The sequence below is a fragment of the Peromyscus californicus genome, unplaced genomic scaffold (genome assembly GCF_007827085.1).
Source record: "Peromyscus californicus insignis strain IS unplaced genomic scaffold, ASM782708v3 Scaffold_14__1_contigs__length_90479793_seg_2, whole genome shotgun sequence".
Classification (NCBI taxonomy): domain Eukaryota; kingdom Metazoa; phylum Chordata; class Mammalia; order Rodentia; family Cricetidae; genus Peromyscus; species Peromyscus californicus.
Genome location: NW_026294436.1, coordinates 20,842,255 through 20,856,585, shown reverse-complemented (window position 1 = coordinate 20,856,585; position 14,331 = coordinate 20,842,255). Strand labels below are relative to the sequence as shown.

Sequence of the window (14,331 nt, the reverse complement as noted above, 5' to 3'; positions counted from 1 at the left end):
TGTTTGTTTGTTTGGGACAGTGTCTCATTATATAGCCCAGGCTGCCCTGGTGCTCAAAATCCTCCTGCCTCAGCCCCATGAGTACTGAGATTGTAGGCATGTGACACCCTACCCAGCTAGATCACTTTAATAGGTGGTCATCAGGGCACATGCTTGTCTTGGCCCCTTTTTTTTGGCCTTTGTTCTGAACTCAGAACTGGCTAGAATCCGTCTTCAACTGAGGTTCCTGTAAAATTCTGTGTTTGCTACCTACTCTCATTTCACGAGATGAGAAACGTGAAAGGCCCCCCGAGAGGCTTCATTTCCAAGTGAATGCTTAGTACCAAGATGGTCCTGTATGGAGAGTGCTTGAGCCCAGGTGGGTGGGCTCCGTCCACCAAGGACTGGAGACTTCACTAGCAGCAGCAGCAGCAGCAGCAGACAGAGGTAAACTGGGAAAATCTCTTCTCTGCTGCCATCACGTGTCCGTTGGGGAAATAACTTTCTAGCAGAGGTTAAGCATCTTTCCCCAAAGGCTCCCGAAACAAGGACCAGTGGATGTGCGCAGCCTGGCCACGCCCTGTAAGCTGCCGCCTGTATGCTGGCACGTGGACTCAGTGGGGTGAGACTTTCATGGGGCCTGGCACACCCCGGATGGACCTTCTGGCTCTGACCTTTGCCTGCCGCTTAACACCCTCTTCTCTTGGTCCCTTCGAGAAGTTTCTGAATCAACAGCACGCCTTAGCCTCTTTGAGTTACTGCATCGGGGGTGAAAACTAAAGTTTATTTTGCAGGTAAAGGGGCAGCCCAGAAGAGACAAAAAGGAAGCCAGGAAGCTGAGCAGAGGCCGGGTCACTGAACGAACGGAGAAGCCTGCAGCCCCCAGGGAAAGCAGAGGCAGGCTGTTGGGGAACTCCCAGGCCTGGCCTCAGGCTGGAGTGGACGGGGTTCCAGGGACTCAACTCCAGGTACAGCACTTGCAAGAGTCACTGAACACCAAGCCCGGCGGACAGCTCTGCTGGAACCGCCGCCCCCCTGCACAGCTGTAGTAACTGGATTTTTCTCCAGGGTTGGGGTAGAGCCCGTCAGCTTTGCCTTGGCAGAAGGTATCTACGCCCGGGCTGGGTCCCTGCTCTGGCTCGGGAGGCTGGTGTGGTCCAGATGCTTCCTGTTCTGGGCTTCTTGGAGGCACGGAGGGAAGATCTAGGAAGACAAGGAAGACACGACCGATCCTGGCCCCACAGATTCCAAACCACAGGCCAACAACACAGCAGCAGCAGCTGGAGGCAGAAGCCCAGCTCTCCACACACCACATCCAGACCGCAGGCACAGCTACAGCTCGGCACTGCCTGGAAGACAACCTGGGCTACACGGTAGTAGGCAGCTGACGACCATATACCAGCTGTGTTAGCCATACACTGGTGAAGGGCACCTAGGGGGTCCCACACATCAGGGTGAGGGCCGGCTTTCTTCTTGGTAAGAGCAAACAGCTGTCCCCAGGCCGAGACCTTTGGAGGGAATCCCTGTTACCACACTCTGGCACGTATTGCCAATAAGAGACAGGAAAGGAGTGTGAAAGCGCATCGTTTCAACAGTTTCCTTAGCTCCTGGGGTGCATGGAATTTGAGAAATCACAGTATTGGGGCACAGGTGTTTCCTCCTAAGAAAGACTTATGAGAGGGGTGGGTGTGCACCCCACTCTCTGAGTTTAGCCTCTGGTCCCCTGCCCCCTTACTCACTCAGTTCCCGCCACAGTGTCCGGATGAGAGGGTACTGGCCCTGGTTGCAGAAGGAGCCTGTGAAGTCGTCCAAGTCCAGGGCCCAGACCATGGCCCCTCCCAGCCCCTTCTGTTTCAGATAGCTGACCTGGGGGTGGGGGGATGGGCAGATGTAGGTGACCAAAGTATTACCTACTGGTTGTGATAGGCTCAGTTACTGCAGGGAATCAGGTCTCAGCTTCCTGAAAGTTCTGAAGCAAGCTTTGTCTTCATATCTTCATTTCTTCTTCACCCTCAGGATTCCTGAGGAAACATACCGTGGCTGTGTTCCCTCAGAGATATTCGGGGCACCACGATGTGGAGTGGGTCCGAGAGCTAACGGTTAGGGTGGTTTGGACCTATTACTAGCCTCACTCTGTTCTCAGGGTCCATCTCTGCCTTCTCCACCCTGTCTGCTTACAGTTTCCTCCCTATATGACTACGTTCTAGGCGTTAGGACTTGCCTCAAGTACACTTCCTCCACACTCCTTCCTCCCATCTCCTTGAACAGCATCTACACTTTGGAGATTCCCACGGGGCGCTTCATCGGCATTTCTGAAAGCCCCCGTCACTGTCTGTCCCATGAGGCCTGCTGACAAAAAAAATGTAGCTCTGTCTCTTCAGGAGCTGAGGATCTCTTCCAGCAAGAGGAAACACATAAAGGAACCCATATTGGGCAGGATGAAGGGGTCCTGTAAGGAAGTCAATGACATGAATATGCTCCAAATCTGGCCAACAGACTGGATAAAATCACATGTCCCACCCACCACACGTATTTCTTCTTTCCTTGTGCCTATACAGTTAGTATTTTGGTAAAATACAGATCTTGTCAAGAGGACTACTTATGTAGAGAAATCTCTCTCTCTCTCTCTCTCTCTCTCTCTCTCTCTCTCTCTCTCTCTCTCTCTATCTCTATCTCACTCTGAGTGAGTATGCATACCTGTTTCTCTGTACTGGGGACTGAACCCTAGGCCTTGTACATGCCAGGCAAGCACTCTACCACTGAGCTACATCCCCAGCCTTCATTGTGCCTCTTCTTCATCAATAGGTGATAAATGTTCAAAATACTGTCACATGAAGAGGGGGAAATGTTGGAGCACAGGAACATTCATCCATGAAGAGAGCTGGAGTGCGGGTGTTATTGACAGGCCTTTGATCTGCCAGGGGCCGCCCCCTCCCAGTAGGGCTGGACCTCACCTTAGCTCTGAAGCTTTCCATGTCATCAAATCCCACCCACTGGTTGTCTTGGAAGACATAGGGCACCTTCTGGTCCTCGATTCTGTGTTTTCCTTTCCAGGAGCAGACCTGTAGGAACAGAGCTGTATTAGGGAGGAAGAAGAACACTAGCAGGTACTGATAAACAGGCCTGCCTCCACCTTAGGCTTAAAAGCCATCTTTTAAGACAAACTGGGTACATTACTGTTTATGATAAAATTTCCATTTCTCAGCCGGGCGGTGGTGGCGCACGCCTTTAATCCCAGCACTCGGGAGGCAGAGCCAGGTGGATCTCTGTGAGTTCGAGGCCAGCCTGGTCTACAGCGCGAGATCCAGGAGAGGCGCAAAGCTACACAGAGAAACCCTGTCTCGAAAAACCAAAAAAAAAAAAAAAAAAAAAAAAAAATTTCCATTTCTCAAGGATTTGACTATGCCCCACCTGTAACCTTAACTACACACGGTTCTGTATTGCCTGTTTCAGGAAATGGCAACCATGTCTTTGTTTCAAAAAGGTTGTTATGACCACCTTGTTATGACCACCTGCAATCACTTTGTTTCAGGAGGTCATTATGACTAACTTGTTATGTTTAAGTTCTGCTCCTATAACCCCACCTATTTGCCGGACAAATCCCCCATTTGGAAACCCTTCTACCCCTGAGCTATAAAAACCTTATCTTCCCCAGATCTAATGCTGACCTTTTGAATCCTGCCTTAGGGGAAGGCAGCCTGTGTACACAAATTTTAAAGAAGCTTTCTTTAAGTAATTCGGCTGTGATTGTTTGGGTCAGTGGTCTTTCTCCTCAAATCTTTGGGATTAACAGTACCTGCCCCCTCATGCCAAGAGGAGACCAGAGGTTGAGAAATTCCCATCTGAGGAAGCAGAGAACATAGTAGGTTCTGTGGAGTAACCTAGAACTGTGGATTTAGAGTTCAGTTACCTGAGCTTAAGGATCTACACAAGATGGCCAGGGTAGAATGGAGTACCCTTGGCCAGAATTCTCCATGCTTACCACCTTTACTCAGCAATTACAGGAGAAGTCCTCTCACCTCCCAGGAACCCCTGGCCCTCCACCATTCTCAGTATAGCTAAAGGCCCTCTTACCTCAAAGTAAGCCAGTATCCCTCCTTCCCTTGTATAGGGACCTGGAGCACCAGGCCCTGTGGCTGGGGCCCCAACTCTGTTGTCTGATGAGGAGGCCAGGGTGAAGGAGCGTCCATAGGTGGGCATGCCGAGGATCAGTTTGCTGGCAGGCATCCCCTTCTGTAGCCAGAGCTGCACAGCAGCATCCTGGTAGAGAAGGAGGGCCTGGTTAATCTGCCTTTACCTTAGTTCTGATTGCCTGAGAATGGGGTTCTAGAGAGAATGGGGTGGGAAGGGGGTCTCCTGTGCTGCACCCAAGGCTCTTCATAAGCATCCCATCATGCCCATCTTCTTTCAATCCCACCTTAGACTCCTAACCCCTATGAGAGAAGCTGCAAAGTCCAAAAGTCAGATTCGGGGCTTTGGAACCAGGCAACCATTTCAGAACAAACAGTCACCCACAGTCTATTGTGTGCCAGGCTCTGTCCTAGAGGCTTGGACTACATCCCTGCAGAATGCAGACAGAAATTCCTGCCTCACTCAGCAAAGTGTTTAGAATAAAACTAATACAAACAGCCATTCGATTCAAGGGCTGGCCGTGTATAGGAACCTAGCAGATGCGAGCAGTTGTGAGCATTTTCTGTTAGCTTATTATAGTTATAAGATTCACCTGAGAACAAGATCGGGGCCTTGGGTCTGCATGCCCAGGGTTTAACCACCCACCTCTGAAGAAGGCCTTTCCACAGTCATATGGTCCTTGGTGTGTAATCCTAGGCCTATGGCTGGAAGAGACTTTTAATCTCATCATACTGAGTAAGTACTGAAAGATGATGAGTCATCCTTCAGGCCTAGACTGTGGCATGTTTTCCTCGAGGTGAGTCTAGACCTCTCGGGTAAAGGACAGTTTCACTGCATTGATTTCTTTTTGTTGGTTGAAGAATTCACCCATGATCAAACCCCAGCTTTCTGAGAGAAAAACTCGGGTCCCCTGCCAACTTGAATGGCGCTTTTTTAAAAAAATATGTTTGAACCAGGTGTGGTGGCACACGCCTTTAATCCCAGCACTTGGGAGGCAGAGGCAGGCGGATCTCTGTGAGTTCGAGGCCAGCCTGGTCTCCAAAGCGAGTTCCAGGAAAGGCGCAAAGCTACACAGAGAAACCCTGTCTCGAAAAAACAAAAACAAAAAAAATATGTTTGAACAAGAGACTCCTCTGAGCTGGGCGGTGGAGGCGCATGCCTTTAATCCCAGCACTCGGGAGGCAGAGCCAGGCTCTGTGAGTTCGAGGCCAGCCTGGTCTCCAAAGTGAGTTCCAGGAAAGGCGTAAAGCTAGCTACACAGAGAAACCCTGTCTCAGAGAGAGAGAGAGAGAGAGAGAGAGAGAGAGAGAGAGAGAGAGAGACTCCTCTGGCCCGAAGTAATCCTCAGACACAGTGCAGCAAACAGAAGACCCGCGGTCAAAGGGAAAGACCTCCTTTTCCAGCCCAGAGAACACCAGGCTGTGGGGCTTCCTCCCCACGTGCCAGTCAGCTTGTGTCTCCCACTTGACTGAACAACTTAGCTTCCTTGAAAACCCACGCTGTTTGCCAGATGAGGTGAGCAGTCAGGCCCGATGTGACTCTCCAGCCCACAGGAGGAACTTTGTGAAAGAGTCAGAGAGAGAGAAAAATGGCCCACTCCAGCCAACCCAGAGATACAGCACACCAAAAGCAAGCGGCATTCTAATGTAGAGGGCATGGTGGTGGTTGTCTTAAGAAAGAGAAATGATCCAGCTATTCTTGCCTTCTAAGCATAGACTGGGCTTATGGAAAGTATCCAGACTTCTCAGGAGAAAGAGTTGGGAAGGAAAACCCCACTGCAGTCTAAGGCCAGCCTGCCCTGTTCTGAGGCTGGGTAGTTCCTCCATGAGTGACACTCTCATCGGTGTTATCAACCTTGGACAAGGGATGAGGATGTGAAACACGAGGGAGCCACATTGGCTGGAGGAGAGTCAAGTTCCACGGAGGCCTCCCCATTGGTCCCCTGCGTGTCTGATGTCATTGAAGTGACTTGCTCTGTTATCTAACACGCTGCGGAGAGGAGAGGCTTTGCCCTCTGGAGAGCAGGACAGAATAAAGAGAGAAGCAAAGAGAACAGGGAAGCCCTGGTGTCTCGCTGGCTTTTCCATTAGGGGCCCGGGGTTCAGTGAGGCCACTGAGCAGGTCCTGCTGGACGGAGGACCTCTGTCTCAACCGCTGACCGCTTACCACGTTGAGCCCAGTGGCTGCTTCACTCTCTTGCCTTTTGAAGAGGGGGCTGTTGTGTCCTGTGGTCTTTTCCCAGGAGCCGTGGAAGTCATAGGCCATAAGGCTGACGAAATCCAAGCTCCTGCCAGAGGCATAGGAGGAGGTGAGAACATGGGTGGGAGGTGCTTCCCTCGGGGTGTGTGGGGGGAGGCAGCGTAGGGATGGTAGGCTCACTTCTGGCTCCGTTCATCACATTCTCCATCCCTCGCCCTTAGAGCGGTCTCATTCGCGCTGCGGGGTTGGCCATTGTCTTTGGTGGCCTCCCCCTACTTATCATCCCTTCTGCACCCTGAGGTGCTTCCTGTTCTGTGCAAGAAAGCTGGTTTGATTTTGCCATTTTGGAAGCAATCTAGCTCAGTGTTTCCCAAGCTTTTATTACACAAGTCCCCTGAGAATCTCACTAAAATGTAAGTGTTTGCTCAGCAGGCTGCATTTCTAATGTCCCCTCACCCATACACACACACACACACACACACACACACACACACACACACAATCTCTCTATGTAGCTGGCCTGGAACTTACTGTGTAGAGCAGGATGGTTTTAGACTCATAGAGACCCATCTGCCTCTACCTCCTGAGTGCTGGGAATAAAGGCGCACGCACATCACCACACTAGCTCTTAAGTGTTGTAGAGGCTGCAGCTCCACAGACCACACCATGGAGCTAACATGTGACCTCCCATATTCTTGGAGATGCTTAAGGGCTTTGCTCTCCCTCCCTGCCCCAACAGTGTTCTTTAACAGTGAGTTCCCAAGGAAGAAAAGAACAACCCCGCCCCCACCCCTGCATAAAAGATCTGTAATAATAGAGCAGCAGAAAACAGACTTCTCAGACACCTGGTAGCATCTGAAAGCCACATCTTTTTTTTTTTTTTTGGTTGTTGTTGTTAGTTTGTTTTTTCAAGACAGGATTTCTCTGTGTACCCCTGGCTGTCCTGGAACTCTCTCTGTAGATCAGGCTGGCCTCGAACTCAGAGATCCGCCTGCCTCTGCCTCCTGAGTGCTGGGATTAAAGGCATGTGCCACTACCACCACCACCTGGGTGAAAGCCACATCTTGGAGGCAAAGATCGGCTCCATTTCTGGGAAGCTCAACCACCCTGGGCCTCTCCAGCCTTGGAGGACATGGGGTTTAAGCAGACGGCCCGAGACTCACAGAGCCATCTTGTCCACCTCATAGCCAGCATCCACGTGGTCTCGCCCAGCTGGCACAGGTGCCGTCAGAAGGAGCCGTTCCTTCCCTGAGGTCTGGGCTTCCTCCTGGAAGGCCGTGGCCAAGTCCTGTGGGAGGAATTCAGAATGAAGGCAGAGGCAGGAGCTAGCAGGACCCCCCACCCCCCCCACCCATAGATGTTCACACTCCGGGGTCTGAAGCTGCTGGCCCTGGGGACAGAGCAGCACTCAAATGCTATAGGGCCACCACCCTGAGTCACTTGGCAGACTGGGTGACTCTAGAATCACCCAGCCATACTTGTAGCAAGGCCGTGAATCTCTCTTTGTCTACTGCTGGGCTTCCACGGCTTCCTGGGTACTCCCAGTCAAGGTCAAGGCCATCAAAACCATGAGTGCGCAGGAACCTTATGGCTGAGTTGACGAAGGTCTGCCTGTTGCTGGCCGTGGCCACCATATCTGTGAACCTGTGAAATGATGGAAGGGGTGTGACCTGACTGGGCTAGACCAGAGGCCACTGTCTTGCTCACGGACGAGTAAAAAAATACTTGGGACCCCAATCTTGTGTTTACACCAGGAAGGCCTCTAAGATGGCTGCCCCGAGGATGCTGGGATATTTGCTGACAGGTTAGGGGCCTAGTTAAGGAAAGGAACAAAAAAAGTGCTTTCTAACCCCTAAAGTCAATGTCACCAGGGCTGCCCCAAGCTCCTTGAAGCCCCTGGAACTGTCTCACTGTCAATCAGAACTACCCCGACCCCTGCTCTCCATGAGATTGGGAGATAACGTACAGATGCTTGTGGAGCAGTTAGGGGGCAAGCGGTGAGACCAACAAGGATCTGGGAACCTGGGGACCCCCTGCTTGAGCTCCCTGGCAGATGAAGTGGAGGACTGTGTGCTGGGCTTATTAGCCTTTGCGCTGTCCAGAGATGGTCTGAATTCCACATTGGCCCCAGGGACACCTTTCCCTCATCTTCCCTCTTTGGTAGACCCCCAAAGAATTTTTGATTCTATTTTTATTAACTTTTAGCTCAATTAAATTAATGGTGTTAATTCTTCAGTCCATGTCTCTGAGAATACCAAGCTAAAAACCGTAACAATGTTAATAAAAAAAATGTGTTATTTTGGGAAGTTGAGTCATAGCATTCATTAGATTCTCAAAAGGTCTCATAGTCCAAAAATATTTTTTAACTATATAAAGCTTTGGGAACTGTATATCCTAGATTTTTTAGGAGATTTCTAGCTTTATTATTTTCATAAATAAGAAAATATTACAGAAGTGGACAATAATTTGGCAGCCAGGCTCAATGTCACTGACAAGATATCCCGTTCAGCACTCAGAAAACACACTGCATGCTGTTTGGGACCCCTGGTCCCCTCTTCCCCCACTTCATGGAGGAGGAGACTGAGGCTGGAGCGGTCAGAACTCTCCGCTGTTTCAGATTCTGGTCTTCTGATAAGACTGGATCTATGGCAACCTGGCGCCAAGCCTGCACCACTGCCGTCCTGATGAGGTGCCTAGAACCAGAGGGGAAAGCCCTGTGGTCCAGGACCCCGCCCCTTGTCATGCTTTGGCCCAGCCTACTTTCCCTGAGGAGGGCTCTGCTTGCTAGTGTGCCACATTCCCATCAGAAGGTTCTGCCACCCACTTGTCCAGGTCCACTCACTTCTGGGTACCAAAGGTCCAGCCCCCGATGGCTAACAAAGTCTTCAGCTTGGGGTTCCTGAAAAGAGAAGAGATGTGCAAGGCTGTACCTCACCAGCTTAGAGGATTAATGAGAGTTTAGGTGGGAGCAACAGTAGGAACAGGCCTGAGCATGCCGCTGTGCACACAGGCTGCGCTGAGTCCACTGAGGTAGACGGGTGTGACACAGAGGACCCTGTGTCTAACTGGGGCAGCACCACAGAGAGGCACATACACAGGGAACTCAGGAAGTAAGTGACCAGAGTCCTCAGAGGGGCTTTGTAAGGTAGCTGAAGATGGATACATGTTAAGAGCATGCCCAAGAGGAAGGGAATTCCTCAGAGTAGGAAACAGTTCTGCAATCCCAATCTTATTTAGGTTTAAACCAGAAGGGCCCTTTACACTTCTCTCATCTACCCCTATCTCTTCTGTATAAGCACAGGTAAGCAGAGAGGGGCCAGGGGGCATGTGACCTGCTCAGAACCACACAGCAACACAGCAGGTCAATGGCAGGGTTGCAATGATGACGAGGTTTCTGGGTGGGGGGAGGGGCAATCTGTCCACTCCCTCCCCCCTCCCCCCTCCCCTTACCCTTTGGCTCACATCTTCTTTAGGCCGTTCAGCTCCTGGTAGAGAAGCTTGTCGTTCCACTCCACAGAGCTGAGCTGGTGATTGTCCATTCCAGCAAAGGCATAGATGAGGTGGGTACACAGGTTGGGGTCTACATCCCTGGGTAAGAATTGAGCTGCCCCCGGACGGTACTGGGCCCAGTTCGTGAAGTAGCAGACCAGTTTTGCAGCAGAGCCTGACCAGTAAGGGAAGGAATAAAGAATGTCTGTCAGAAAAGTCCCTGGGAAAGGGTGGTCTCTGCCCCAGGTAGACAATGCCCATGAGTGTCTCATATACCTAGGCTCAGGGCTGAAGGAAATAGAGCTTGCTTTTGTTTGGACTAGTACCTCACAGTTAGGAAAGCATTTACATAGGTTGGTCATGGGGCCACAGACCACCTGTCAGCGGCAGAACCCTGATTACCAAACTCGATTCACCCTGTGCAAACTGAGGTTCATGAGCTTGGGAGACTTCTCAGTCAGCATGAGGGTAGAGCAGGGTGTTTGAATCCTGGTCTCCTGACCCCTTGACAACTAAGGCTCAGAGTCCAGGTCCCTCTGGCCAGGGACTATCTGCTCCAGGGCCTGAAACCCAGGGCAGCCCTAGGCAGCCCCATCACAAGGCCCAAAGGGAGTTAACATGACATGTTCTTTTGCCAAAGGAAGAGAGGTGGAACCTACAAAACACAGCTGGGAATACTTCACAATGCCAATTAAAATGCAAATGTCTGAAACAGCAGAGGGAGGCCGTTCCAGTTACAGGCCTTGGCTCATGTTTCTTTAATCTTCCATTAAAGCAGTTTGCATTTATTTGTTATTCCTTGTAGAGAGCCTACATTTATCAATGTCGTGGCTGAGGTTCCAGTAAAGAGCCTCCACTATGCAGGAAGGGTAGCTTGTGTCTGGTGTCTTTATAACTTGTGAAAGGCTGCAGGGGAGGAGGCCCTATGCCCAGTGGGCAAGTGCTGATGGTCCCTTGGAGGGCAGCCCTGAGCCAGGACCAGGGCATCGGAGAGCAAGAATTGTCTTCAATCCTGCACCAGTCAAGACAAACTCTGGGTCCATCTCCTGTTCGGTCCTAGTCCATCTGGACTCAGGGCCTCTTCCTGAGCGGCTCTGGAATGTACAAGGCGGTATTTTACACCAGGGACTTGGTGGAATGGTGAGCTTGATATCTAGGCCCTGGGACTTCCTTTTCTTCCAACAGGATCTCTTTATAACCTCCCAACTGTCCCTCTCTGTGTGTCCAGTGTCGGTGAGAAGGTGGAGGAGGAAACAGGGGTGTAAGGAGACTGTGAGTGAAAATTAGTCCATGAAGAACCCAACCCTGAGCAAATGGTCAGCTCCAAAAGAGAGGAACCTTTGCGTAGTCAACAGCTCTGACAGAAATGACCCAGGAATGGAGCTTGGGAGGAGGGGTGTGTACATGGATTCGTGAACTCCTCATAGCAAAAGGAAGAAAGAGGAGACCAAGCCAGAAAAGACACACCAGGCGCCACGCAGGAAGGAATCAGGAGGCTCACGTGGAACTGCATTTCACCACTGCGCATCACATGCTACAAACACATCTTATACGACAGAGTCAACATGGTGGTTAGGTGAAAGCATGCCCTCTAGCATGCCAGCCTACTGCTCATATAATCCAGCTTCCTCCTCTTGGAGTGAGGACATCCGCCCACACACTGTGTCTCACAGGATAACTCTATGGCTGTCAGCTCACAAATGAGTACTGACACAGTGAGTTCTGCTCAGGGTGCTTGCAGACATTAATTCCTAGTGCACACAAAGTCTTCTTATTGTGCTACACTGATGTAGCTGGAGGCAACTGGGGCTTCATTCAGCTTTCGGAGAAATCTTCTAGCCTCACTACCTCCCATGTGTGTTACTTGTATGGGCTCCTGCCTGATCCCTCTTGTGCGACCAAGAGGGGAGATGAGCACCCAGTGCTAAGCCTAGTATGCTTAGCATCTTCAGAACAAGAGCCTGAGAGGCCAGCATCCCTGGACCACCGATGCCCAGCAAGTAGGTGGGATGAGAAAGGGACCTGGGAGTCTGAGTTGCTGAAATGCCTGGGAGATCTCAGATCTTTTTTGTTTGATGTGGGAGCCCCCTTCTGACTCTCTTAGCTCCAAACCCATCAGCAAATGCAAGCACACATGTCCTGACTGAGCAACAGGGCTGGAACCACAGGGCTGGACTTAGCTTCCCTTACCTCTGGGCTCAGAGTCTGTGGGAGAAAAAGTTTAAGGCAAGAACTATAGAAACCGTGATACATACTAGAAAGTGTGCAGATGCTGTGTGTCGAAAATTCACTGCGAGTGAAATTAGTCCTTACACCCCTGTTTCCTCCTCCACCTTCTCATCGACACTGGGAAAGTCAAGAGAGGAGGGCACGGCTGCTTCTATGGCCTGGAAGGGGTCAGCTTGGTCCCTGGGTTGGTGCTTCTGGTTTGGCAAGAGCTCGTGTGTGTGTGTGTGTGTGTGTGTGTGTGTGTGTGTGTGTGTGTGTGTGTCCATGTGTGCTTTTGTGTGTGCATGTGTGTGTGGTGACTGGAATGGGGGAGTATAACAGAAACAAGGTGTGTGTGTGTGTGTGCACGCGCATGTGTGTGCATGCATGTGTGTGTGCGTGTGCACATGTGTGTGTAGTGACTGGAGTGGAGGAGTATAACAGAAACAGGGATGGGCTGAGGGAGCAAGTACTGGCCTAAGATACAGGTATCACTTACCCCACTGGGCCATCAACAGAGTCGTCACACCTGATAATCCAAGAGAAGAAGCAGAAGTCAGGATGCCATTCTCAGTGCCGTAGGCCCAGGTCCCACGTGCTGGCAGAGGCAGAGTGGGCGCAGGTGGCCAAACAAAGTTGGTTTCATACAAACCAAGCTTTCTCCTTCCAGAGGAGACCCAGGAGGAAAGCGTTCATCTCTGCACCGAGACCTGACAGCCAGGGGCTGTTTTCACCCAGGCTTGATAGCAGGAGTTGATGGAAGTTTTCCTGGCTACGAGGATGCATTAGAGGGTGGTGTGGATTTAGGAAGATTATGGGAAAACAGCAGACAAATGAGGTATGCAGAGGGGAAAAAAAATCTCTGTGGAATGAGAGGAAAACCCATTCCAGGGCTAGGAAGAGTCCATCTGGAAGGGTTGGGCAGGAGACGCCATCTTCTGATGGGCTTGGCACCTGGTCCCTCTGGTCCTAATGATTCACATTCCTGCCACTTGCCACAGTGGCTAAGATTGTTCCCAGCAGCCTTGAAGACCTAAGGCTGGCAGGATCCTTCAAAGAATTTGTTCCCACCTTTCTGGTGACTTTAGATTTTCCTTTTAATCTTAAAAGAAAAATCTGTATGAAATTTGCCAGAAGAGGCTGGGGAGATGGTGGTGGTTAAGAGTCCTTACTGCTCTTGCAGAGGACCTGGGTTCAACTCCCAGCACCCACATCAGGTAGCTCACAACCCCCTATAATTCCATTCAAGGGATCTGATGTCCTCTTCTGGCCACTGTGGGCACCTGGATGCATGTGGTACACATAAACTCATGCAGGCATACATACATACACAATAAAATAAATTATAAATATATAATAGAAATATATGAAATAATATTTTATTTTGTAAAAACACCTAGTGTTCTTGGCCCCCAGGCTGCCTTCTTGGAGGACAAGCAGTACAAGGTTAGGGAAGGTGACTGCTCCTTGGACCTAAACACTCAGGAGGGAAAAGACACCCAGCGCAGGGGCTCACCGACTGCATTTCCAGGAAAAAGACTATGGAAGAACGCCTCCCTTACAACACAAACACTCTTGGACTGAAAAGGGTAGTCAAGCTAGGAGGCAGGGACAGGTGGAATGAACCAAAGAGCTCCTGAGCCCTTTTGCTTCCTTGCACAGTATGAGGGAGCCACAGGCCATGCACATCCTCATGCACCGTGGCTCCTGAGGCCCAACCCACTCTCCCTGTCCAAGACTACGCACCTGCCAAGGCCATGAACCGCACCATGATGCTGGCTCCGGCAGATGTCAGCTCTATGCACACCAGTTCCACGGGTCTCACCCTGCTCTTACCCCACGGGCCTGCTGCCGCACGGCCAGGAGTGTTGAAATAGATGCCCGAGGGAGGAGAGAAAAGGGCTGCGGGTGGTAAATGGAGGGCTAGGATGTTCGGGGGCCTGGGTTGAGAAAACATGACACATTGTTCTTTCGAAATCCTTGCTTCTCTGGAGCGATCAGAGGGTGAAGGGTGGACTTTTGCGATTGCCAAATCGGGAGGCAGAAAGCAGAAAGGAGAAGGGCGCACAGCCTTCCTGCTGGCCAAGCGTGACTCTGCTCTTTGTGTGGGTTGGCAGACACTGTGGACAGCCCCAAGCCTCATGCTGCCCAGGAGAAAACAAGGGGATCCCGGGCCAGGGCAGCTGTGGTCTAGATCAGGTCTCCCCGGTCTTCCACAGCCCTCTCTTGAACTTAAGTTCCTCCATCTGTAAGATGATCGGCTCACGAAGAAACTATTTTCACAGTGTTATTCTTACTCTCTACATGATACTAATTTGTTTTATC

The 14,331-nt window shown here is 51.0% G+C and overlaps 1 protein-coding gene across 1 annotated transcript; it reads right to left on the bottom strand.

Annotated features, from left to right (window-relative positions):
- Positions 1-815: 815 nt before the first annotated feature.
- Chit1 (chitinase 1) lies at positions 816-13,777 on the bottom strand. Its single transcript, XM_052736696.1, has 11 exons — positions 13,753-13,777; positions 11,989-12,003; positions 9,772-9,973; positions 9,152-9,208; positions 7,788-7,953; positions 7,473-7,597; positions 6,277-6,397; positions 4,054-4,239; positions 2,934-3,041; positions 1,719-1,845; positions 816-1,182 (listed from the first exon to the last, which is right to left on the bottom strand). Exons 1-11 carry the CDS (start codon positions 13,775-13,777, stop codon positions 938-940), a joined length of 1,377 nt encoding a protein of 458 aa, XP_052592656.1. The 3' UTR covers positions 816-937.
- Positions 13,778-14,331: the final 554 nt, after the last annotated feature.